At 37.6% G+C, this 27671-nt stretch overlaps 1 protein-coding gene across 3 annotated transcripts in view; it reads right to left on the reverse strand.

The window, feature by feature from the left end:
• gpsm2l (G protein signaling modulator 2, like) overlaps positions 1 to 24525 on the reverse strand; it is a 30654-nt gene extending 6129 nt beyond the window's left edge. Inside the window, exons 1-12 of one of the 3 annotated variants that reach the window (XM_056241240.1) lie at positions 24308 to 24525; positions 10621 to 10842; positions 10393 to 10528; positions 8601 to 8740; positions 8272 to 8395; positions 7000 to 7115; positions 6702 to 6857; positions 6521 to 6629; positions 3884 to 4022; positions 3138 to 3214; positions 2196 to 2393; positions 845 to 1004 (exon numbers count right to left, since the gene is read on the reverse strand). In XM_056241240.1, the coding sequence (XP_056097215.1) occupies positions 845 to 1004; positions 2196 to 2393; positions 3138 to 3214; positions 3884 to 4022; positions 6521 to 6629; positions 6702 to 6857; positions 7000 to 7115; positions 8272 to 8395; positions 8601 to 8740; positions 10393 to 10528; positions 10621 to 10841 (1576 nt within the window). In that variant the 5' untranslated portion in view covers position 10842; positions 24308 to 24525. Of the gene's footprint in view, positions 1 to 844; positions 1005 to 2195; positions 2394 to 3137; positions 3215 to 3883; positions 4023 to 6520; positions 6630 to 6701; positions 6858 to 6999; positions 7116 to 8271; positions 8396 to 8600; positions 8741 to 10392; positions 10529 to 10620; positions 10843 to 13193; positions 13405 to 20357; positions 20543 to 24307 lie in introns of those variants that run through there. The other 2 variants (XM_056241239.1, XM_056241238.1) reach the window with 2 other exon arrangements.
• Positions 24526 to 27671: the final 3146 nt, after the last annotated feature.

The following is a 27671-nucleotide window of genomic DNA, read 5'->3' on the forward strand; positions in this document are numbered from 1 at the left end:
ATGAGTGCTGTTCTTTTGAACTTTATATTCATCATCAATGAATCCTGAAAAAAAATGCATGACTTTCAACAAAAAATGTTTCTTGAGCAGCAAATCAGAATATTAGAATGATTTCTGAAGGATCATGTGACATTAAAGACTGGAGTAAAGATGCTGAAAATTCAGCTTTGATCACAGGAATACATTACATTTAAGATATATTCAAATAGAAAACAGTTATTTTAAATTGTAATAATATTTCACAATATTTCTGTTTTTACTGTATTTTTGAGTCTTGTGGAGCAGAAAAAACTTCGTTCCAAAATATTTTTATAATCTTCCCAACACAAACTTTTGAATGGTAGTGTGTGTATATATATATATATGATTACTTCTATTTTTAAAATGTATTTTACACTTTTTAATTATGATATCTTGATAAATTTCTAAAGGTTAACACCATGTCTTAACCAGGCATGATGAGCAAAAGTGACAAGCAATATCTTCAAAATTCCCACTTCATTTAACTGTACATCAAGTATCTTCTGATTGGCTGTGATTTTCTCATGTGACACAGTACTGATCAAAAACAAATTGCTTGTCAGTGTATACACTTCTATAATTGCTACACACTGAAATTCTACCGTTAGTCGCTATTAGGTGCATAAAGTTTTGCATACAGTTCTCTGCTCACATTGTTTCTGTACATCATGCCATTCCAAATCACTCCTCCTTAAAATGAATGATTTTCTTTAGGTTTTGCTGCATTAAATTGCTTTCAGTGTGAATGCACCTCAAGTGATACTGCACATTCATATATAGTTGAAGTATAGTTAGCACAGGTCAGGAAGAAGGGTCGACTCACGTTTCCTCAAGGCTACGGACGGGGTTTCGCGGGGAAAGGAAGGGGCGGGAACACGGCTAATGCCGTCCTCTAATGAGCACCTTTGATCATCCATACGGCTGCCCTGGAAGCGGGTTAGAAGGTCAAAAAAGCCGTCGGCACCCATAGTGTCTGGAGCGTACTGTGGAAAAGCCCAGTCACAATAACAACAATAAATATTTGAGATTTTATTTGTTAAAATTGATCAAATCTTAAAAAACTTTGAAAAGATTATTACTTTGCATGCACTCTAAATGATAAAATTGATTGGTCAATACAGTATTTCAGCCTCTCTTTTCAGTACGTTTTAACCAATATGTTTTTTGAGACCCAACACTGCTAATTAAAGTCAGTCAACATGAAATCATAAATGACAATGTGTATTTTTAATGGAATATTGCCGTATGTATTATAAATGATTCATGTGCCCTCGTAATCAAAATATCTTCCCTTCCCTCTTGCAGTGACATCTCTTCTCTTCTCTGGTGACCAGGGCGGGGCAACCTGTCACTCATATGAGATTCACCAATAGCAAACCACAACCATCCAATCAATCCCCATGGACAAAATCAAGTCCCGCCCTACACTCAGATATATACATCACAATTGACCTATGGCTAAGCCACGCCCCCAAACGCGATGAGCCAATCACAGTGCGCATAGCTAACCCAATACACTCGGACATTCTCTGCTTCCACGTCCATTGAAATGCATTGCAGTCAGTCAGTTTTCATTCGTTTTTATATATTTTTTCTTGTCATTTTAAGTTTAAAATGGTCAAACGGTGTGCATGGGGTACATGCAACTCCGACACTAGGTATCCCGAGAGGCTGGGCGACGGTGTGTATTTTTTACCCTTTCCCAAGCCACATCTCAACCGAGATAAGTGTCTGCTCTGGATAAAGTTATGCGGTAGACCACAACACCAACTAAACGTGGATAAATTAAACAAGAATTAAATAAGGATGTCTACATCTGTTCTAAGTCAACAACGTATTTGAACGTTATCTTTAACATCTCTAACGTAACGTTAGGCTAACGTTAGCCTAACATTAGAAAACGTTGACGTTAGCTTCTAGCTGCGTTGCACATCATGTCACTTAGCTTCATTAACGTATCTGTAAATAACCGAGATAACAAATGTTAGCAATGCTGTGCTGAATGATTCATGTAAATACTGCCGTAGCGCAATAGCTGCCATAGCGCCTGTTACCGAATGTTGACTGTTTGTCCGAGTGAGTGGAGGGGGCGTGGCTTAGCCATAGGTCAATAGGGAAGAAAAGACTATCGCAACTTCCCTTTCATGCTGACTTTAAAGGGGTCTTTTAAGCACCTGTGTGTCCAGAGGGGCTGCAGTCGGGCTGCTGCTGCTGTGGTTCTCAGCTGGTGGACTGGGGTTTGAACCATTCACCCTGTGCTTTTTGCTCCTGAAGCGATTGATGAAGAAAAGTTTAGAAGATGTCTTGGCTATGGATGTTTTAGTTGGTGATTTGGTTTGCTGAGGGGTTGTAGTCTCCTCACAGGCCTGCCCCTGTGTAGATGAAGGAAGCATAAAGACTTTATAGGCACACTTTTGTTATGCTAATTATTTGAGATGCAAAAACATGAACACCTTGAAATGTAATAAAAAGTAACAAAACGTATATGTGATGCATGCAAGTCCTAGTCTCTCGTAAGGGTTCACTTACAAGGCAAATTCACACAAAGAATGGATCAAATTAGTGAATCAAATGCACTTTGGTCATTCAGTTGTATTAATGCAAGACAAAACCCATTTGACAATATGGATTTTCCCAAATTATAATTTAAATGGGGGGGGGGGGGGAATTGCATGCATGGCCTAATGTGACATCAGCAAAAATGGAAAGTAATTTCAGAAGAACAGCAAGTTATTTATTACATTTCGATTAGAGATTTGTATGGAATAACAAACACTGATGAATCGTTCACAATAAAATCAGAACTGTGCAATAAGAAAAGAAATGTTGAATTAAAAGTGTTTTTACATCTTAAAAGTGCATGTTGTACAACTTATAATTTATGGTATATTATTTAACAGCAATTAGAATCACCAAAAAACGCCAAGTAATACGAATTATTTTGTAATGAGCAATTATTTAGATTTTTGGCTTGATTTTTTTTCTTTTCTGTGAAGCTAAATATACTTAAGGTATTTCTTAAAATGAAACAAAAACTTTTTTTTTTGTTAATCTCACTAAATGTCTAGTCGTCGATTAAATCGTATGTGATGTTTTGAATGCGTTTAAAGTCTCACCATATTTTTGTCAGAGGTCAGTTTCATGAGCTCCATGTTCTCCATGCTGTGTCTCCGGCTTCCTTTGGATCTTCCATCTACACAAGCAGAAAGAAGGATATGATAGTAGATCAGTTGTGCTACGAGTACACACACCCTGACGTCAGCTTCACAATTTACTAATATTGTTGCTACCAATCATATTAAAGTTGGACAAAGTCATTTTAAATGCTTAAAATATTTCAATGGTTAATATAGATGATTTTACAAAAAAAAGAATTAAACATGCTCCAAAAAATTAAAAGAGGATATTCAAGCGATTTTTTACAAGTTTGTACATATTTAACCAAAATGTACAGCTTTTAACCAGTAGATGGCACTATCACCAAACTCCTAACACAAAAAAAAAAAAAAAAAAAAAAAAAAAAAGCGTGTGTTTGCATGTTTAGGGAATGAAATTAAAACATTTTAACACTTTAATGCAATTCTTTTAATCAGATTTTTTTGTTATTTGATAATATTCAATATTCTAAGACGGGTGATTTTTTTCTATATATATTTTTTTTTCTTTTTTTTCTCAGAACAAACAAATCTTTTTTATTATTGCTTTGTGGCTTGTACATTTTAGTGCTTTACTTTCATGTGCTTATCCAACTTTTTTTTTTTTGTACAGTATCTATCATAAAAATGTATTTAAAAAATAACTGTGTAGTTTATAGGATGCTTGGTTTTAATGTTTGAGTTTGTGAAGGTTGTGTATGTGTTACCAGGCGGACTGCTGTCACCGGACGGGCTCTCGATGAAGGCAGAGCTGTTAGTGTTTGAACTGTTTTGCTTCAGACCCAAAACTAACTGTAGATCAGATACGTTCATCCTAGCCGTCAGCTCCCCGCTGCGGTCTCCAATCTGAGGAGCGCACACATACAGGAAGGAAAAAACATTACTGGAAGTGCTAGTCCAGAAAACACACGCTCAGTTCAATCATGAACAAGCACACCGGAGCAGAATCGCATGAACCCCGACTGTCACATTTTACCCCAAAATCAAAAGAAAGAAAGAAGACATTTTATTTTGCTTTGTACTATTTTTATGACAAATAAGCAGGAAAATTGGTCTACTTTTCTGAATTCCACCTCTGTTCTAGCTTGTTTTCTAATCTAGCGCTCTAATAAAGCTGCCACTGTATCCGATGAATATTTATGGTTCTGTGATGAATTGTTTATCCTCCTCTATTTTAAGTTGCGTTAGACAAATGCATCGTCAGAAACGCATAAATGTCAATACATTTTCCCCAATTCTAATCACATAAATGGGGTGGGGGGGGACTATATTATACAAAACTGTATCATTTATTAATATATAAAATAAAATAATATAAAATAAAGTGTTACTGTAAATTAAATCACAGATATTGAGAATAATGGAAATTATGAAAAACTTGCATTTAGGTACTGACAATGGTACAGAGATCTTAATAGTCATAAAAATAATGTCATGATCACTTGTTTTCGTTTACTAAAACTAAAACCATAAAAAAAACGCGCTGCAAATACTCACAACACAAATGACCCAATTCCTTTTTTTTTACTCGTGACACAGATCGGATGTGTTCTATGACAGTGTAAACAGGAAAAAAACACATGCATTCGGATATTTCGAGATCGGTTTCAGGCCTCGTTCATATGTGGAAATAAATCAGATATAAATCAGATGTGTGCCGACGCGACTGTCATGTAAACAGGCAGATCGGATTTTCTGAGGCATTAGGCTACGTCTCCACGGTTTAAAGGGATACTCCACCCAAAAATGAAAATTCTGTCATCATTTACTCACCCTCAAGTTGTTGCAAACCTGTATGAGTTTCTTTCTTCTGCTGAACACAAAGGAAGATATTTTGAAGAACGATCTTCCTTTGTGTTCAGCAGAAGAAAGAAACTCATAGAGGTTTGCAACAACTTGAGGGTGAGTAAATGATGACAGAATTTTCATTTTTGGGTGGAGTATCCCTTTAATGACGAGAGCAACCCCGACGCACATCTGCAAATGGCCCGAGAAAACGGTGTGTCGTCGTAGGAGAGGAATGTGGACAAACGTTGACACAACATATCAAAGTATCACAATATGCTCCCACCAGTCCTGAGATCACTCTCGCACAATAACTGAAGCATATGCACAGGCTCCAATGATGGCCCTTTTCGTCCTCCTCTGCCTCAAAATCATACTGATGTTTGGCGAACTTCATATATCGCAGAGCTAGCATCAAGCATAATTCGCGTTCGTCCATCTGTGCAAGAGAATTTAACCCTTTAAGCATGTGGGATGTTTCAGATAGTATGGCAAGTGTAAACGCATGAATCGGATGTGTGTCACAATTGAAGGAACGTGTAAACGAACGGTAAAAAAAAATGGATATAGGGAACAAATCAGAATCAGAACTGAAAGGTGAGTTTTTTGTTTATTTTAAAGCAGCACTATGCAGGAATTCCGTTTTTGTCAAACAGCGACCCCTAGAGTCGCTGTGGAGTACTTGTACTGTCGTGAATAGCACTCACGCAGAGATGGCTCTGCACTCACGGCCGGATCCCCTCCCCCTGTACACCGGTACCTGTTCAGTAGGATGGACGCTGTAACGAGTGGAAATAAGGTGTGGCCCCTTTAAGAGCTGCGCGCGCCCAACACCACATGTATACGGCGCCGGGTTATTTCTGTTTGATGCTCATTTTATCAGAATTTTATCAGATCTGTTTTTTGCCGTAAAGCAATTCGTTACCTCACGAGACCTGATATCACACGATACTTCCTAACACTGAGTACCCCGCCGGCCCAAAGTGGCAAGGGTGGTTTTGTGGCTCACAGGCACCAGGGGGGTGCGAGACGACCACCATTCAACACGAAATCAGTAATATAAACATTACAAAGACTCCAAAGCTGTTCGGTTAAGGTAAAAAAGTTACTTAGTTCACCTTTAACATCCTGGTCGTATGTGCATTGTTGTGTGTATTTGCAGCGGGCTTCTGTATTTGTTGTGTTTTAAGTATTTGCAGCACAAGATGCTTTCTTAATTTGCTAGTGTTTTTTCTATGTGCATGTGTTTTCTTCAGTTGCAGCACGTTGAGCTCTCTCGGCCACCATATATAATACAGTTGTCAACATTTGAAGTGGATCAAATAAGTTGTCCTAAGACAAGAACGGGTATTGTTCAAAATTCATGTATAACTTTGATGAAAGGTTTTGATCCACTTCAAATGATGACTAGCGTAGTATGGCAAGCTTTTTATTTTTGTTAAATTAAAAAATATATATATATCTTTCTTTTCATTGAGATTCACCCATGGCTTTTCCTGTGCAGGCAGGAAGTCTGTTAGTGTTATCTCACTGAGCCAAGCACACACACAAACACACACCTCTTTTGAGATCTCCAGATGTTTGTCAGCAAAGCTCATGGCCTGCTCGTGGTTTCCCAGTGCGGTGTATGCGTTCCCTAAACTCCAGCACGCCCTCCCTTCTCCAATCCTACACACAGTGACAGGACGATTAGACCCTCATAAACAGCAGCACAGACAAGAAGTGTCCAGAACAGCCCACCTGTCCTTGAGGTCCTGAGCTATGATGAGATGTTTGAGGTGATAGTCTATGGCTCTCTCATAGTCCTGCAGCAGCGTGTAGGTGTTTCCCAGACTGTAACAGGCCTGAGCTTCCACAGCCCTGTCCTTCAGCTGCCGCGCCAACTGCAGTGTCCGCCTGTGGGATACACATCATCATTATTCATTCGACTTCACAAGAACAAAGCTTGAAACGAATTGAGCTGAATAACGACACTATTGTCTTCTGCAGAGCTGCTTTACAGCTGAATCAAATTCATTTTATATACTAGTGAACTGACTTGTAATGCTCAGCTGCAACTTCAAACTGCCCAAGGAATATGTATGCATTTCCAAGGTTGCAATATGCTCTCCGCTCTGCGGCTCTGTCTCCAAACTCCTTCGCGATGAGAAGACGCTGTAAAAAGAAGAAAGCATTATTAATATTTACATCATGAAACATGCACATATGCACTTTCTACACTATAGATATACAGACTACAAGTTCTTTATATTATTGTATATTTAGTGATATTTATTTTAATCATCATTACAAGTACAGTGTTATATCAATATTTCTGTACACTAATCCATAATTTATTCTAGCTTGTGCATTTAATCCATAATTTATTCTAGCTTGTGCATTTTTTCCATTATTTTTATTACACATTCAGTTTGTGCATTTGGTAACACTTTACTTGAAGGGGTGTGCATAAGACTGACATGACACCTTTATAATCATGACATGACACATGTCATGAATATGAAGGAGGTTTATTGCATGTTTATGACAACTGTCATTAAGTGTCATTCGCTCAATTATGACATTTTTAATGCAAATATGACATTGTTTGAGATTTCTTTGTTATGACAACTTGACATAAACCAATACATCATAACCTGTCAGTGTCTTGGTAATGACAATTTGACATAAACCAATACAACATTTAAAAAACCACTTAGCTTTATGGGTTAACATTACATTAAACTGTCATGTGGTTGGTTTTGACATTGGCTGTCATACGGCCATTATAATTGTGTCATGAATATTTTTCTTGACCTCAACTACAGTGGTTCAAATTGAATTTGTCATTAAAATGTTATAATGGCCTCATGACAGCCAATGTCAAAACCAACCACATGACAGTTTAATGTAATGTTAACCCATAAAGCTAAGTGGTTTCTTAAGTTTGATAATTAATCTGCTATGTCATGTTTATGACAAATTTATGTCAGGTTGTGTTGTCTTAGTAATGTCAAGTTGTCATGACAAAGACACTGACAGGTTATGATGTATTGGTTTATGTCAACGTGTCATAAAGACATCTCAAACAATGTCATATTTGCATTAAAAACGTCATAATTGAGAGAATGACACTTAATGACAGTTGTCATAAACATGCATAAAACCTCCTTCATATTCTTGACATGTGTCATGTCATGATTATAAAGGTGTCATGTCAGTCTTATGCACACCCCTTCAAGTAAAGTGTCACCGTGCATTTGAATAGAAACCACAAGTACATTTAGATTTAAAACTGACAGCGTATTAAGAAACTCTCAGTATGAAATACCTGCTCGTGGGCAAGAACAGCATCCTGGAAGTTTCCGAGCAAATAGTGTGAGTTGCCAAGGTTGCCGTAAGTCCTGCCCTGTGCCGCTCTGTCCCCCAACTCCTTCACAATGGCCAGATTCGCTCTTCAAACCGAGACAAACAGTATGAGATACAGTAGGGGAGATAAAATAATAGAAAGTTTAGCATGCTTTTAGAAAACATTACTGCCCTTGAGGCCAAACAAATCTCTTCCAGAAATGAAATGTTTTGTCTTTTAGCACATGTGTCGTCTACACTCTAGTTTTTGCCATTCAAAAGAATGAAAACAACAAATGTTGGCTCGCTCACTCATAGTACTCGGTTGCTTTCTTTAGAGCGATGCGTGCCTCCTCGGGAAAGTCTCCAGGGTCCATACCGCTCCAACATATGTTCTTCCCCTTGGCGTGGTACACATTCCCATAATTATACAGCGCTCGAGCCTGCCCCACCTAACAAAACCACACACAGACACACGTCCAGATAACACACACAACCAGCACTGATTACACACCTAAAACAGATCGACAGCTTGCACTTAAACTATGTTTATGGTCTGCTAAAATAGATCAAGCCGTGTCTTTGGACAAATGTGACTTCAAAAAACATCTGAGGCAAACTTGGTCATTCAAGTGGAATTTAAAGGAATAAAAATATTCTGTCATCATTTACTCACACTTAGACATGGGAGATATAGGCAAAAACATATCACATTCATCTTAAAAGGTTTGGTTGATAACAACAATACATAATCAAGACACTTTGAAGTGTTTAAAAACTGACAAAGATTATGGCCTTATGACAACTTATTTATTATAGTTGATCAGTTAGTTATTTCTATTTTATCAACACAAATAAATCAATTCTGTTTTATTTATGCATGTTTTGTATGTTTATATGTATTATTTGCATCCCTAAATAAATATTATCAGTCAATTTATTTTTATTTAATTTATCATTTATAGACCGTTTAAACTTTTTATTGGCGTGGAAGATGTTGTCAAAAAAAAAAATTCACAATATTATTGGAAGTTTGGTTGATGACAAAAAATAATAAAGATGACAATATTATCATATGTTTATAGGAAAGTTAATAAAAAATGAAATTTTTTATTACTGTTTATTCATTCATTTATTTGAACAGACAGTTTTATGTTTATTGTAGCAATTAAATTAATTAAATTTAAATTAAATTAAATTATTTTATTCTTTGAATAGTCAGTTTTATTTTTTCAATAAATAAATACTCTTTTATGCATTTATTTACTTGCTTACATCAAGAAATAAATATTATCAGTCAATAATCATATTTAAACAGCTTTTTATTGTATCTTCTCTCCATCATTTGTGTCCCAAACAATGAATTTTAGCTGAACGTTTTCTTCGGTTCTGCAAGCATATGACGACCAGGAGCTTCAATCTCCAAAAAAAGGACAAGAAGTGCCATAAAAACAATCAATACTATTCAATATGTGATATTCCCAGTCTGATGATGCCATATGATCTCTTCCACGAGGCTGTGACATCTTATTCACACATGCACATTGTGCCTTGACATGCCAGGTTTGACATCAGCACAGAACGGCATTGATTATTAGTGTATTTTCTTTAAAATATCTTATTTTATGTGTTTCGACAGAAGAAAGAAACCTCATAGGTATAGAAAGATAGAAAAGAGAGTAAATGATGACAGAAACTTGCATTAAAAGGCCTTTAGTTCCATTTACAGGGTTTGTAGATACAGTAAAATGAAAATCCAGGACTTTTCACGCACTACTTTTTTTGGTTTTCAAGGACTACAATCACTTATCAAACAATATCTTTATTATCTTTCAAATTCAAAAAAAACTTGAACCATTGAAAGGATACTATGACAAATATATCGCTTCCCTTATTCAAAGTGATTTTCTCCTCATGAATATATTATTGATCTGAAGAATGAAAGCTGTATCATATACTTGGATACTTATATAAGCAATATTACACTCATGGCCATGCGAAATGGCTCTATTTTTTAGTCCTGGGTTTTCCAGGACTTAAATTTCAAAAAGTCAAGTTCAAGTACTTCAAGCACCTTGTAGAAACCCTGCATTTGACAGCTCACCATATCATGGAGCATCCTGGAAATATCCAGGTGTCTTTGGCAACAAACTGCTGCTTCGTCATAGCGTCCCAAAACTTTCAACGTGTTTCCAAGGTTCCCACTGGCTTTAGCTTCTCCCACCTGATCTCCAATAGTTCTAGAGGAGCCATAATAACAAAACTTGTTATTTTAGATAAGGATATAATCCTTCCGGCTTTAGAACAGTGACATAACTTTCCAGATTCAGACCTGGTGAGCGTCAGGTCATGCCGATGGTATTCCAGCGCCTTGTTGTAGTCGTGCAGGTGGAAGTATGCGTTGCCCAGCTGACTGTAGATGGCGCTCAAAATCTGCAGGTCTTCTGTGCCCACCTGGATGGCCGACTCAAAAAATGAGACGCCCGCACGGTAATCTCCCACTTTACACAGACGCTCACCTTCCAGAGCCAGTTCCAGACACGAGGCCTCCATCCTGCAGGGGGCAGCAGAGAGGTGAGCAAAGGGCAGGAGTAGGAAAAAATGGGTTTACAAAGAAGTGTTCAGGCAGTGAAGTGGTAGGTCACATGATAATGACAACATGGCGGATGTAGTACATCCAGACATAGATATCCATAATAAAGGCTAGATGTCTTACGGCGGAGTCTCTATCGTCATCACCGGCGGCCATCTTGTCACAGGCAAGCTTTCTGGCGGGCTCTGTGGTGCCTGATGTAAGATGAGTGATCAGCACGAACACAAATACTCTTGTCTAGTTGAAATCTTGACGGATTTACAAACGGTTTGGTTTCTTACAAACATTATTAACGTGGCTATAATTCTGGATGATTATTTATTTATACACTTATTATTCATAAGTGTGCAGTGTCATAACTACATCTCTGACGTTTATAACAAACCAAACTGTTTGGAAATCGGTTGAAAATTGAGCAAGTTATGGTTATTTAAAAAGTACATGCACCATTAAAACACAATGTTACGAGTGCACGAGCTGCCTGTGACAAGATGGCCGCCAGGTGCGGACGTCGACCTCCATTGGCCAGCAGCGCGGACGAGACATCTAGCCTTTATTATGGATATCTATGCGTCCAGATACTAATAGAACGCACTTTTTAGCACTCACAAAGTACGTACTCATTCAAAATAAGTACCTACTCACGAGAGTATATAATTTTGGACGCAGCCGCAGAGAGCAGAGACCAAAAAAAAAAAATTGGTAAAAAAAAATTAATAATAATATTTGTGCTGTCAAATCAATAAATCGTAATTAATACATTTATAGACGCACACAAACACACACGCTTTTTTAATTGATTTGACAGCTATTCATTGATTTGACAGCACTAATAATTAATAAATATATTAAAATGTAAAAAACAAAATACATAGATACATATTTTATTGGTGTATAACTAAATGTCTATAGATGCGCATAAAGATAGAAGCAAAGTAAAGGGAGTAAAATATTTCAGTTTGATATGCATTTTGACAAGACTATTAAAAGAAAAGAGCAACTAAAGGTTTTTAAACCTAACGATCAGTCCAGTATTTATGTTTAAGCATATTTAACTGCAGAGGCCTTATATTTGAGGAACAGCCTGGACTCCATTACAGTTTTGCGCAAACCTTTTGTGATATTTTCTAAATGTAGATAAAAAACTATTGCGAAATGACGGCGTTTCCATTAACCGACGTTATGCAACTAAAACGTAATTTGTTTTGTGTAAATGCATTTCCCATTTCTTTTGTACACACTAAGGGTTTATCTGTGGCAATCAAAAGCATTTCCCAGATATTGTAGAAAAATCTAGAAAGAATTACTGCAATGTCAACATCATTAGGTCTGTGTCTACACAAGTTCTTGAGAACGTCTTGTCAGCTGACATGCAATAAAAATATGAATGACTCCCATATTAAGAGGGTGTCAAAGAATGACTAATAATCTCAGCTTCACTCAGCAACACTGATCTGAATGCCTGTAAACCTAATAAAGTATCACAGAATGTATGAAAAATATAAACACACGTTGCATTTGCATACAAGGACTTCTGTTTGTTCTTTCAGAGTGTGCGTCCATGAGTATGTTATATGTATAGACATTAGGTGCCAATTTTTGTCTGAAAAAAGTACACTTTTAGTCCTCATCAAATGTGAAAGCGCTGAGTGAAGAGACAAAATCAGTCAATCACTACATATCTGATGTTTAAAATACAGCAATATTTGGAGAATTCATAAAAATAAGAAATTATCTAGATGCTACACAACATGTAAACATTGTCAATACTGAGAGAAAAAAAACGTAATTACTACGTCATCAAAACTATTTAACTTTAAATACATATAACACCTTTAAGTTTGGGGTCTGTAAGTCTCTTATTCTCACCAAGCCTGCATTTATTTGATCAAACTTGCAGTAAAAACTGTAATATTGTGAAATATTATTTCAATTTAAAATAACTTTATTTTAATATATTGTAAAATGTGATGTATTCCTGTGATCAAAGCTGAATTTTCAGCATCATTACTCCAGTCTTCAGTGTCACATGATCCTTCAGAAATCATTCTAATATGCTGATTTGCTGCTCAAGAAACATTTCTGATTATTATCAATGTTGAAAACAATGTTGCTGCTTCATATTTTTGTGGAAACCAGAATACTTTTTTCAGGATTCTAATAGAAAGTTCAAAAGAGCCGAATACAAATCTTTTAAGCACCTTGTAACCACCAAGAACACCATAGCAACAACCCTAATAACCCCTTAGCAACCAGACAGCAATGCCCTGGCAACCACATATGACAAGTGTGTACAGAAAAACTCACCCCACCTTTTATCCTTTTTCTTTTTATAATATGCAGTGCACCGTCCAAACATCTCAATCCTCTTGATGATTTTTTCTCCTCCAATGTGATAGACACGTTTAATTCTCCATGGGGTGAAGCACGAGCCCCACAGCTTCGACCCTCTCAGACACATCACAAAACTGATTTACCTCTTCCAAAAGACACCAAATAACAGGATAACACCCTCTGTGAGACCTTTCCCAACCCGCTACCCCTGGTGAGGAGCCTGAGCATAACCAGACGAGGCTTTAGCATCTAAAATGTTTTGTTGTTGGCATGCCATGGCGGGTTACGCTGGGTCTCGCACACATGATCGCAGGGTCAGCGGTAAGCCTTCCGATAACAGATGCAACTGTACGACATGCTCATGTCATCTACGGACACCCGATGGGAAGCGTCAATTCCAATTATCAGTGAGACGACACATGGGGATTATCACGCATAAAGGGCAAAACAGAGTAACTCTAATGTGCTTAGAACAGCTCCTAAACCAGTAATTCCAGTTGGGTGGGTCGGGCGAAACAAACTATGCAGATTCTGAGTGTTTTTTGTTTTTTTTGTTACACTCATAAAAAAATAAGGGTTCTTTATTGGCATCTACAGTTCCATAAAGAACCTTTAACATCCATTTAAAAAAAAAAAAAAAAAAAGGTTCTTTAGATTCTTAAAATGACCTTCACACACTAGGGGTGTTCACACTTGTAGTTCAGTTCTCTTGGTTTTTGGTCCGGACCAAAAAAGAAAATGATACATTTAGTCCTGATTCACTAACTGTACGTTCACACCGCCGCCGATTTGAGCTTCCAAAGCGGCCGGAAGTCATTCATTTTCAATGGAAGCTTTCTTTTCTCAGCTGCAAGGAGCGTCAAATCCATCGGCGTCGCGTTTTGGGCGTTTTGAGCGTCAATCAGAAAGTTGAAAGAAGCTCAACTTTATGGTAATGAGCTATGATGCGGTTCAGCGGCAGGCAGCGGCAAAACGCCAGCAACCAATCCTTTATGACCTCAACAGAACTAAGACTAGGCCTAATGAAACTTTCAATATAAATCTCATTATTCTCTTGGCAAAATTTTACATTCATAAATGTAAGTTTGCGCATTCCAAAACATCTTTTATTGCTTTTAACAATGAGGTCAAGCAATATGTCAAAACGATTAAGTATTCTCTTAATCAAAAAGCAACAAAAACTGTGAATGCATGTAAACAATTTGATATCTTTTTGTAAATCCGTACTTCCCCTGGCAAAATGTGATGATGTAAGTCTTTTGTTTATGTTTTGTTTATGTTAAAACACCCACAATGTTGAAAACTGCACAATGTATTATTTTTAGAATGGAGATGAACGTTCCTGTAAACTGTGCAATTGTTGAATAATAAAAAAAACAAAAAAAAAACAGCAACCAATCGGAATATAGACGTCCTTCGCGCTGGCTGATTCCGGAGAAACATACGATGTAAACTTTCGTTCCTACTAAAGCATTAGTTCCGAGAAAATGGAAGAGAAGCTAATAATCTGCTAATAATCGCCGTTGCTGGGTTTCCTATCATTTATGACATGACGTTGTTTGCTTATAGGGACCGCATGAGCGCAACTTTTATTTGAAATATTTACGAACGCTCGTTTTAAAGCGGGAATGCAATTCATTTGCTCACGGTGACACCGATTTGACCAATTGCATTTATAGCCTAATGCAAATAATAATAGCTAACAATTCTTTTTTTCCCGACCAAATGTGACCAAAACGGTTATACAAATGCTGTCGTTATAAAAGGTTTCTTCAATGTATTGCTTGTTTTTTTCTGTTTATTACATTTCATGTTGTGACACTTCTATTCTCCCTGCAACGTCAGAGCGTTCAAAGCGTCCAACAAGCTTCCCCGTACTTTTTGACAAGCGTCCTTGACAGAGCTTCTTTGACGCTCAAGTCGGCGGCGGTGTGAACGTACAGTTAGCGTTCACACGGTCATTTTCAACACCAAACCTAAAGATAGAAAACAAACAAAAAATGTTTTATGGCATATATATATATTTTGCGACGGAACTCGTCGAACATCCAAACCAATGCTGCGAGGAGACGTGGTTCTGATGCCTGTACTGAACTGTGATGGGCAACATCACGACTATGATGAGAAAAAACAGGTATGCTTGAGCATTCTGTCCTTTTTAGGGTCGCATCTTGTGACATGTCTGTTTTTGGTTTGTTTCGATTGTCTTTGGTCTGTGTTGCGTTCATATTTCAGTCGAACCGCCCTAGAGTTCGTTTGGAAGTGGACCGAGACCCATCTTGTTGGGTGCACCAGGGTTCGGATGGCAGCGTTCACTCTTATTCGAATGAACCGCACTAACAGAGTAATCGCACCAGAGTTCAATTTAATCAAACCAAACCTGACAAGTGTGAACACCCCATAAGAAAAAAGTGTTTTTTAAAGGGATACTCCACCGGTTTTTCATATTAAACTGTTATTCCCTTAACTAAGACGAGTTGATACATACCTCTCTCGTCTCAGTGCGTGCACTATATCGCTCTGTATTGCCGCAAAACTATGTTAGCACTTAGCTTAGCCCAGTGCATTAAATATGGGCCAAAAAGAGAAGCGACCAAACACTTCCTCGTTTTCCCCATTTAAACGACCTAGGCTGGTGACACAAAATAAAACGTTGTGTTTTTCTAAGCGTTTAAAATTGATGACTATATTGTATGCCGGAATACCATAACAAGTGCTTTTGAGCAGTTCGACTTTGCGCAATAATATCATCACTCGTGAAAAGTCCTCTTACCGGCTCCCGCTTCCTCTCCCCTCCCTCTCATTTCCGTCAATACAACCAACGTGACTTTTACTACCTGTGCTATTAGCAAACTGCAGATCATTTGCAATGGCGGAATTTGTAGATGATTATGACTTCTTTGTAGCAGACCCAGAGCCATATCTGTTTGAACCCGAGTACACGGAGGAGGAAGTTTACGACTGCCGGCTGAATCATCACTGCAAACGCGTCGCTTGCCGCGACACATGCGATTTTGGGGATCTACACTGACCCCCACCTTCGATGGCAATAGCTGGTCCCATTCTAAACAGCACAGGCTCTCAATTTCGGTCGGCATCTGTTCACAACAGTCACACTTGCACCACCAATTGCTGTTTGCCAGTGGTCTTTCGCCGGCTCCGGTCTGTTCTGGATCATATCTATTTTCCCTCTCACGGTCCATAAGAGCTAATTCCTCCTCTGTGTACTCGGGTTCAAACAGATATGGCTCTGGGTCTGCTACAAAGAAGTCATAATCATCTACAAAGTCCGCCATTGCAAATGATCTGCAGTTTGCTAATAGCACAGGTAGTAAGTGTCACGTTGGTTGTATTGACGGAAATGAGAGGGAGGGGGAGAGGAAGCGGGAGCCGGTAAGAGGACTTTTCACGAGTGAAGATATTATTGCGCCAAGTCGAAGTGCTCAAAAGCACTTGTTATGGTATTCCGGCATACAATATAGTCTTCAATTTTAAACGCTTAGAAAAGCGCAACGTTTTATTTTGTGTCACCAGCCTAGGTCGAGTTACACTACTCGAGTAACTGTGTTTAAATAGGGAAAACGAGGAAGTGTTTGGTCGCTTCTCTTTTTGGCCCATATTTAATGCACTGGGCTAAGCTAAGTGCTAATATAGTTTTGCGGCAATACAGAGCGATATAGTGCACGCACTGAGACGAGAGAGGTATGTATCAACTCCTCTTAGTTAAGGGAATAACAGTTTAATATGAAAAACCGGTGGAGTATCCCTTTAAGAACTGTTCACTGAAAGGTTCTTTGGGGAAACAAAAATGGTTATTGTACACTAATAAAAATAAACGTTTTTATTGACATTTATGGTTCAATGAAGAACCTTTCAAATCCACGAAACCTTTCTATTGCATGAAATGTTTTTTTTGGAATGTTTTTTTTTTGTTGTAAATTCCTCACTTCACACCAAGAAAAAAATGGTTCTTTTAAGAACTGTTCAATGGAAGGTTCTTTATGGAACCAAAAATGGTTATTCTACATTCCTAAACATAAAGGTTCATTCTTTGTGGTTCTTTAAGGAACAAAAATTAGTCCTTCCATGGCATTGCTGCAAAAAAAAAACACCCCATTTGGAACCTTTTTTTTTTTTTTTACTTAGTTAAAGCTTAATTCTTTCTTATGGTTAGAGGTTTGTTCTAATCCTTAATCTTGAGTAATAGTAATAGTTATGCTTGACATGGCAAGCAAAACTAAGTAATTAAACTAAGTTCTGCAACATTTGTGCAACAGAGAGTGATCAGTGCTCAGGATTACAATTTAGAAAATAAAACCAGCCAAAAATACATAAATTGACCGTGGGACCTGAGAAATAACTAGTCTTTGGCGTCATGTTTGACTCAAACCAGTAAGCAAAAAGCACCTTTTGCACTGGAAAGTGCACAATTTTCTTTAGAATATGTATAGCCACCCTCGCCATTATTAATAAGAGTAAGCATGAAGGCTTAAGAACTGTTCAAGGAACAAAGCAACCCAAGAAAACCTCCCTGAATCAATTAATCTTCTGCTGAAGTAGAGCGAGATGTCGTGAAGAACAAATCGACTCCAGCCAGAGGAACAGTCAGGTAACCAAGGCCATGCAGGGAAAATCCATTAGACCAAATTAAATCCCACGCTTTGCCCAGAGTGTCCTCAGCGGAAGGCTTGCGGCGTTCACATGCTCTAATTTCTTTATCCTCAGCGAGGTGGGACGCGGGCCGAGCGGCTGACGCGATTTCTCCACTGACCGATGCAAATGACTAATTCGCACCATATATCAACTCATTCTTCTCATGAAGTAATGAATTTCACTGATTCTTACTGAAACACCAGGCATATGTTACTCATTATTTCTGTTAATTTCTAAAAACTTGACATTAAAGGGTTAGTTCACCCAAAAATGAAAATTATGTCATTAATGACTCACCCTCATGTCGTTCCAAGCCCGTAAGACCTCCGTTCATCTTCAGAACACAGTTTAAGATATTTTAGATTTAGTCCGAGAGCTTTCTGTCCCTCCATTGAAAATGTGTGTACGGTATACTGTCCTTGTCCAGAAAGGAAATAAAGACATCATCAAAGTAGTCCATGTGACATCAGTGGGTTAGTTAGAATGTTTTGAAGCATCGAAAATACATTTTGGTCCAAAAATAACAAAAACCACGACTTTATTCAGCATTGTATTGTCTTCCGGTTCTGTTGTGGATCCGCGTTCAGTGACGCTGCTGACGTAAGACGCTGCTGACGTGTGTCTGGTGTGTCCGTGTATTCGGGTTCAAATAAATATGGCTGGGCAAAAAAATGCAAGTCTTCCTCTGTGTGGAAATCCTTAGACATGTTTGCGAAGATTGTTTTGTTTCCAGCGTGCGTCTCCCTCAGACTGTAAACGAAGCTCGGGCGCACCAGACACACGTCAGCAGCGTCTTACGTCACACACACACACACACACACACCAGACACACATCAGCAGCGTCTTACGTCAGCAGCGGCACTGAACGCGGATCCACAACAGAACCGGAAGACAATACAATGCTGAATAAAGTCCTAGTTTTTGTTATTTTTGGTTATGTTATGTCTTTATTTCCTTTCTGGACAAGGACAGTATACCGTACATACATTTTCAATGGAGGGACAGAAAGCTCTCGGACTAAATCTAAAATATCTTAAACTGTGTTCCGAAGATGAACGGAGGTCTTGCGGGCTTGGAACGACATGAGGTCATTAATGACATAATTTTCATTTTTGGGTGAACTAACCCTTTAAAGGGACAGTTCACTCAAAAATGAATGTTCAGTCATTAATTATTCACCCTCATATCATTCCGTGAGTTCTGTGAAACTCAAAGGAGAAAGTTTAACACAATGTCTCTTTTCATTTGTTCCATTCAGTTGTTAAAAAAAAAAAAAAGATTATGACTGAACGCAACATGGCAGTTCAAATGTGCAGGATGGAGACAAATATCTGAAAGCTTATTAGGGAAATATAATGGTGGGAAATATAGGCTACTCATTGAGTAGCAACAATTTCACCACTAAATATTATAAAAGTCACCATATGGCTTTAGAAGATGGATTGGAATAGCCTACATGAATACAGTGGACTACTATCATGCTGGAGCTTTTTGTGTTTTTGGAGATCGACAACACCTGATATGCTTTCGTTCTATGGAAAGGAGTAGTGTGAACATCCTAAAACATCTTTTTTTGTTCTACAAAAGAAAGAAAATCGTATAGGTTTGGAATGATGTGAAGGTACGCCAAAAATTGTGACGAAATGACAACATTTACATGATGGGGGAAACATCACATTCCATCCCAACCAGGGTTTGGTTTGCATAACAAAACCAGCCCAATTGCTATTCAAAAGCCGCCCAATTACAGGCAGAACTAGTCCATTTAGGTTCTGGGGGGTTTGCCAGGTAAAAGTCGTCTTCCGGGGGGTAAAAATTGCATTTTGTGGGGAGGGGTTAAACTAAAAATAATAAAAAAATGTAAACAGTGTAAAAGTAAAACTACTTTTGTCCATTTCCGCAGGAAAATCGCAGACTTGGCAACACTGATCCCAAATTCAGGACCTTGTTGGAACCATGACCTAGTGGTTTGCACATGTACTCCAAAACATGCTGAGCCGAATTCAATCCCATTCCTATTCTCACCAATTATTTCCTGTAAATGTTTCACCCCTGTGTGGAAAAAACACTCCCTGAAATAAAACATAGGCCCTTGACTCATCTTTCAGCTTCAGTGTGAGATGGTCCTGCAGTATTTCAGGATGTACGACAGCAACCGAGACAAAACAATGCCAACAAGTGATGACCCTCCATTTTAATTATTAAACACGGCTATTAAAAATGCACACGCAAGAGATCTCTCGACCAACCTGAGCCCATTTTTACTAGCCTCCACCCGCAGCACTGTATTACATTTCAAACCCCATTTATCTGATGGAAAAACAAGTGCACGTCAATGGAAAGATAGACAGGTCTTTTGGTATTTACAGCAAGATCTGTTGTGTAAAACACTCCATAATCGGAGTTAATAGAGAATGAAGGCACATCCAAAAATGTGCTGTAGTTAAAAAGTTTGTGTATCGTATGGCAAGACAAGTCTTTTCTCCTACCTGGAACGGACATGAAACGCTTGATCCTCATCTTTTGTGATCCCATCCATTTAGATTCATAGTAAAAGTCCAAGTTAAAAACAAAACTGCAACAGCAAACATAAAGATGGAGCGAAGATGTCCATGTTTTCACCGTGTCTGAGCCATGGACCATCTGACAGGCGAGCGACACACTAAAGAAAGAGTCTAAGAAATATGATCCTCTCTCTCCCACACACACACACACACACACACACACACTGAGGTGTAAGTAGCTAATGATTCACTAAGAAAACAGTAATTGACTGATTAATGACAACACACTTCCACCCTACAAACTAAATAACAACTCATGTGGAAGGCTGAACATGAGGAAGTCTCTTGACCTCCTCGTGAGCAACCATCCGATCATCCCTTTTTCCAGGATGAAAAGTTGTTGTTGTTGTATTACAGTGGCTATGCTTCCATTCAAAGTAGCAAATTTAACTTTTGCGCAAAATTCGAATACTCAAAGTATTTGCGAATAAAGCAACAAAATCACCACTTCTGGGAACAGTTCTGGGAGGCAATAAAACAAATCATTTTAATGACTGACTTTGGCATTTCAGAATGATCAAACCAACATTTAAGATGTTTGTGTGATGCAATTTGTCCGCTGGTTAGTCCAGTTATCCAATCATATCCTCTGTTGAGGAAAAAAATATATATATATTCGGCAAATGAGTTTCCATCGTAGTTTATGCGCATGTCTTCTTATCGGATAAAAAAAAATCATCCGCCTCAATTGAGCACATACCTTTTTTTGGTAACACTTTACTTGAAGGGGTGTGCATAAGACTGACATGACACTTTCATAATCATGACATGACATGTCATGAATATGAAGGAGGTTTGTAATTAAGTGTCATTCGCTCAATTATGACATCTTTAATGCAAATATGACATTGTTTGAGATGTCTTTGTTATGACAACTTGACAAACCATTACATCATAACCTGTCAGTGTCTTGGTAATGACAGTTGTCATAAACATTCATAAAACCTCCTTCATTTTCATGACATGTGTCATGTCATGATTATGAAGGTGTCATGTCAGTCTTATGCACACCCCTTCAAGAAAAGTGTTACCTTTTTTTATTAGAATGTGAGCATCTTGACGTTTCCATCCAGCGTTTTCTATAGAATATCCCAACATTTTTCAAAATATATTATTTTGTGTTCAGCAGAAGAAAGAAATTCATACAGGTTTTGAACAACTTGAAAGTGAGTAGATGATGATTTCATTTTTGGGTGAACTATTCCTTTAAGAATTGAAACCACCACCATCAATATCTTGAATGATTTCATTTGAAGGGATGGTGACACATTATATATCACTTACTCACCCTCACACTGATCCAAACCCACCCGTGTGACAAGATTTCTTCAAAGAAACACAAAAGAAGACGTTTTCAGAAAATATTACAGTGGCCAGAACCGGTCAAGCTACAAAACTGACAATAAAGCACCATAAAAACAGTCTTTGCGTGCATGAAGAAAAGCCCAAGAATCAATGTCATTTGCCATTTTTTTATATCAAACCTGCATGGCGAGATGCTTCTTTATGCAATGTTTGAATACATTTATGAAAATGAGATTCGAGAGCTATTGTGAAAGGGGTTGATATATTAGCAAATAGCAACTTGAATTCCTTACACAAAGTTATCATATGACTTCAGAGGACTTGAGCTTGATATGCACGATCTTTAACGTCATTTTGGAGATTGTCATCTTTAAAATATCTCCTTTTGCATTCCACAGAAGCAGTGTTGTCACTGTTTAAAACTAAAACTATTAAAAACATTGTTAAACTGAAATAAAATAAAATAAAAAAATATTAGATGAAATGCTCCCTTTAAATAAGTTTGTTGAAATACTAAAATTACTGAAATAAAAATAAATTAAACCTAAATTAAAAAATTTAAAAAACCTAATACAAATGATACTAAAATAACAGTGCACATAAGCAAGTCTTGGGTTTGGGGGGGAAAAAAATTTACAAGCAGTGGGAAAATGCGTCAGAAATCATATTTGTTTGTACTTCAGGAATTCCTTGTATTGAGCAGAAAACTGAAAGCATTGTTCATATTCAAAACTGGCTCAACTGACAATCTGGATACTCAGGAAAGGGCTGTGACCTTCATCTTGAGCAAAAAAAACAAAAAGTGTATTTGATTACGGCCAATATTGGTTTTGTGGCTCCTTTCCTAAAGGCCTGAAGCAGTTGGTCCAGCAAAACCTCAGGCCATGTCCAACTGCAAGTTTACTCAAGCGTGCGATTAAGACACACTGTATGCATTTTCCTTTTTGTTTGACATTTCAACTTTTTTGCCAGTGTGTTTTCACGCCAGGAATATTCAACCACTCACACACTGGTCTGCACCATCATTTCAGTAAGTTCAAGTTTTATTTATGCCAACAGTTCCAAAAACATTGAGCCACTTATTCAACTGTAATGGTGACAGCAGCTTTGTGAGCAGTAATAGGCCAGATTAGTCAGTCTTTTCAATGGAATAAAACACAAGGTACAGCCTGTAAACAGCTGTGATTCATTAAAAGATTCATAAACCGCAGTGCAGCCTGTGCAGACACAAGAGCTGCTGTGTCCGTTCTGTCAGCCGGAGCCTGTCCAGGTGTTTTTCATTCAATCCCACGGGAGGGAACTTTGGGGAACTGCTTACAATGAATCTCACGGTCATATTTCACCCCGAAATTAAAAGAAAATATTATATTTTGCATAAAGAAAATGACACCTATTATTGTGCAATGACATTTTTTTATCTACACATTTTAATGAAAATTAGCACGTGTTTTACTTTTGCACTTCTTACTTGTAATTCTTGTTACTGTTAATGATGAGTCTAACTGACGACAATCACGAGAATGAACCTCATTGCGTTACACAAGAACGAACCTCATTGGTTCTTGAGGAAGCTCAAACGTGCTGCGTAACACGAGAACGAACCTCATTGGTTCTTGAGGAAGCTCAAATGTGCCTGCGTAACACGAGAATGAACCTCATTGGTTCTCGTGCGTCAAGCGAACATGCTTGAGCTTCCGTTTACCACAACTGATGTGTGAGTTGATCAATGTTTATATGTGAATAAAAGCCTAAATTCAATCTGTTCATCATCTAAAGCGATCCTGTCTCTCTTTATATGACAATTTGGACAAAACCACTCAATTCATATGGATTTGTTTTACGATCTCTTTTTATTTTTGAAGCGACAAAGTGGTAGTTGCGTATCTGTCAATGGAGGGTCAGAAAGCTCTCAGTTTCATCAAAAAGATCTTCATTTGTGTTCCGAAGATGAACGAAAGTCTTACAGGTTTGGAACGACATGAGGTTGAGTATGACAGAATTTAAATTTTAGCGTGAACTAAAGCTTTAATACACTTTTTTTATATACGTTTTTATATGAATTGTTTAATACAATTCTAGACCAATATTAATATTTAAACACAGTACAATTTAAATATATCACTATTTTTCGGGGATTATAATAATGGCAATGATATTTTTATGAGAATTTAGAAAACGTGCCCTTTTGTTTTAATGCAAATTTTCATTTTATTTTTAATGTTCACCCATGTTTATTTCAATATAACGTATTAATGGAGGAATGAACACTATGTTTTGACAGAACCGGTCCTGGTCATCATTTACACATATGCTGTCATGGTCAGAAGCAGATTGACGTGCCTTGGAGATAAACTGTAAAGATCATTTTAACTAGTAGTTCGTTTTTTTTTACAAAATCGTCAAAGAAGCATTAATAAATAGATTCAAGACGTTGCTCAAGACAGACAAGTCAAGGGGGAAGTAGCTTACTTAATATGCAACACATTACAAAGAAAAAGTTCAGTGGAGAAGCTGTTAAAGCACAACAACTTACGTTAAATCCGAAAAAGAAAAAGAAATCAAACTCCTACCTCAGACACTATGAGATCTGTACTTTAAAGAGTGTAATCGCGCTACATGTCCCGTGGTGGAAAAGTTTCTCCCTTTGTCAAGAAGCATCGAAAAAGTTTCTTTCTCTTACTCCGCCATGTTTTCTCAAGATACTTTCCTAAAAAAAAAAATCGGAAAGAAAGGAAAGCGTCTTTTGCTTTGGCACGCCAATCATTACACAGGAGTTTGTAAACGCCACGCCTCGGCATCAAAATGCTTCAGTGCTGAAGTAACCCTCGCGAATGAATCGTTCTTTTAAACAGACTCTTTTGAATGATTTAGGCGAATCGATTCGCCAATCGATTCATAAATCGCAAATAGTAAATCTACGAAGACTAATATTGTGAACTTATTACTAATAATTGGCATTGTTATTTAATATTATTAACAAGCTAATGCTGAGCCGATTCTTTTGAATGTGTTGGTCGAACCCATTCACAAAGCGTTTGTAGGCTACTGACTTTGTTGTTAAAAATATTGAGGAAAATGTAATAGCCTACATCTAATAATTAACATCACCAATTGATATTATTAGGAGACTAATATGTTGTTAAATGGATAGTTCACTCAAAAATGAAAATTCTGTCATCCTTTACCCACTCTCAAGTTGTTCCAAGCCTGTATACATTTCTTTGTTAAACTGAACATAAAAGAAGATATTTTGAAGAATGTCGGATGACCAGTTGGATATTTTGAAGAATGTCGGATAACCAGTTGATGGGCCCCTTTGACGTTCAATGGGGGGGGGGGGGGATACAAACATTCTTCAAAATATCTTCTTTTGTGTTCAGCATAACAAAGAAATTGTTACAGATTTGGAACAACTTGACAGAATTTAAATTTTTGGGTGAACTGTCCCTTTAAACTCGCAGTGAATCGGTTCACTGAACTGACCATCTGAAAGTATCAATTCACTCATATGATTTGGCCAGCAGAGGTCACTGTTTATTACTGAAGGACAAATCCAGCTGTCATTTAATGATCTCTGAAGAACATGAAGTCATTTATGTATGTTTTTCCTGTTTTAATACAAAGTAATTATATGTCAGACATTAAAGCAAAAGATCAATAGCACTTGAGCTCAAAAATAGCTACATGTACTCATTATGCCAGCTTGCTTATGCATATACAAACATATAAGCACATGTAGGACATCAGCTTAACTGCACTAAAGCAACAAAAATAAATAAATAAAATCCATTCCACAGGTAAAGCATCATAAAATTATGTAATATTTTCATCTCTGTAATGCACTCTGATGATTTGATGTATTAATACACTTAAGGCCACTCAAAAATGTGGAAACAAAATACTGCATTACAGCTGGACATACATACATTATGGATATAATATTTATGCAAAAAAGAATTACTAGCTGTTTATAGGCAACAAAGTATAAATGCACATTTGGTGAGAAGAGAAGAGACCAGACCAGATGAGAAGTGACGAGAAGAAACGAGCAGAGGTGAGAGGAGACAAGCAGTGAAGAGAGGACACAAGAAGAGAAGAGACAAAACGACAAGTAAAGAGACAAGCAGAGAGGAGACCAGAAGAAACAAGCAAAGACAAGATAATACAGACGAGACAAGAAGAGAAAAGACGAGAAGAGAAGTAAAGAGACGACCTGAGAAGATACAGAAGAGGTGAAAAGAAACGAGCAGAGAAGAGACGAGACAAGACAAGAAGAGAAAAGAAGAAATGAGCAGAGACGAGTAGAAACAAGCAGAGAAGAGACATGAAGAGAAAAGAAGAGATGAGCAGAGAAGAAACCAGAAGAAACAAGCAAAGATGAGAAGAGACAAGACAAGAAGAGGACACAAGCAGAGACAATCGGACACGAGAAGAGAAAACATTTACACATTTACAGTTCGACACATTTGACATGTTCAGAATAGGTGAATTACTTGAGTATGGAGGAACAGCAGAAGCTTTCATCACTTGTCTGATATGTTGAGGAATATAAGACAGCTCTCACTATCAGCACGTCCACATCTAATGCTCTATTCTGCAGAGACACTGCCAATAAACTGAGAAAACTATTTCTGTTCTCAGTAGATGCAACATTCCCAGTTTTGAGTGACCAAGAAAGAATCAACCGGCAGAATAGAAAAAGAAAACAGGCCTAGTCGTTACACTTTTAGCTCAAATTAATATTTCTAAGTCAATGCCTGTATAGACACATATCAGTCTTTGCTACAAAGATGCCTTTGAATATTTGAACTATTGCAGAAAAAAGATACAGTTTCTTAAACATATATTGCACAAATCGCATGGCATGTTGTTACACTATAGGGTAAACTGTCCCAATGGGAAGGATTTAACGGGATTTTCAGCTAAATTTAAACAGTAATGCAATTATGAAACACAAAACAACCCATTAAATAAAATTAAAAAGGTAACAAAAATATCAAACCACTGTTTTGGCCAGCAGAAATTGTTATCAAAAACATGTGACAACTTGGTTACCATATCTCACTCAGAAATCCACGGATCTATCAATAATACAAATGTTAAATACTATACTTAACACACACACACACACACAGTATGGCCTAAAGTGATGTCCTGAGGTGCATTTGTTTTTAATGACCCTACAAGTTCGATTAAACCATCAAAATATGTGGAAAACACTTTAAAGATTAGGGAAGAATAAAACACCATCTGAAAAGGTAAACTATACAGCTACAGGTTCTATTTAACTGTGTAAAAAAATGCATAAAAAAACAAAAATCCGAAAAGCATACTGACTAGAACATCATCAGTTTTTAATAATACCCTTGGTTCTCTCTGCTTTTTGCATGTGTTCATAATTTCACTGTATGTGTCACGGTGTGGGTTTTGTGTTTTGTTCCTTGTTCTTGTCTGTCATGTGATTCCCTGTTTGTCATGTTATCCTGCCATGTGTCTTGTCTTTTTTCATGTTGTTGCTCAGTGTCCACAGGTGTTCCTCGTCTATGTCTATTAGTCTCCCCAGGTGTCTCTTATTAACCACGCCCCCTTGTTATCTTGTTTAGCTTGTTTGTCTGTGTATTTAAACCCCTGTGTTTCAGTTGTTGGCTGTCGGTTGTTGTTTAATGTTACTACTGTCTTGTTCTGAGTTCCCTGGATTTCCTGTTTGTTTCTGTTTAATTAAATGTGCTTGCGATTGGATTCACTCTCGGTTTCATCCTTGCTGCCGCGTAACAGAACAACCGACCGCCAATGAATCCAGCAGCACGGATCTCGTCTGATCTTCCCAGCATGGACCGGGAGTTTGCTGGGAAAACCGCGGCCTTAGCCCTGAACAGCCCGGATTTGTTTCAGTTTACCTGGGGGTTTGCTGCACTTGCTGCCTCATGCACCCTA

This window comes from Rhinichthys klamathensis, unplaced genomic scaffold (assembly GCF_029890125.1).
Source record: "Rhinichthys klamathensis goyatoka isolate OS25496 unplaced genomic scaffold, OSU_Roscu_1.1 h1tg000635l_1, whole genome shotgun sequence".
In the NCBI taxonomy this organism is placed as follows: Eukaryota; Metazoa; Chordata; class Actinopteri; order Cypriniformes; family Leuciscidae; genus Rhinichthys; species Rhinichthys klamathensis.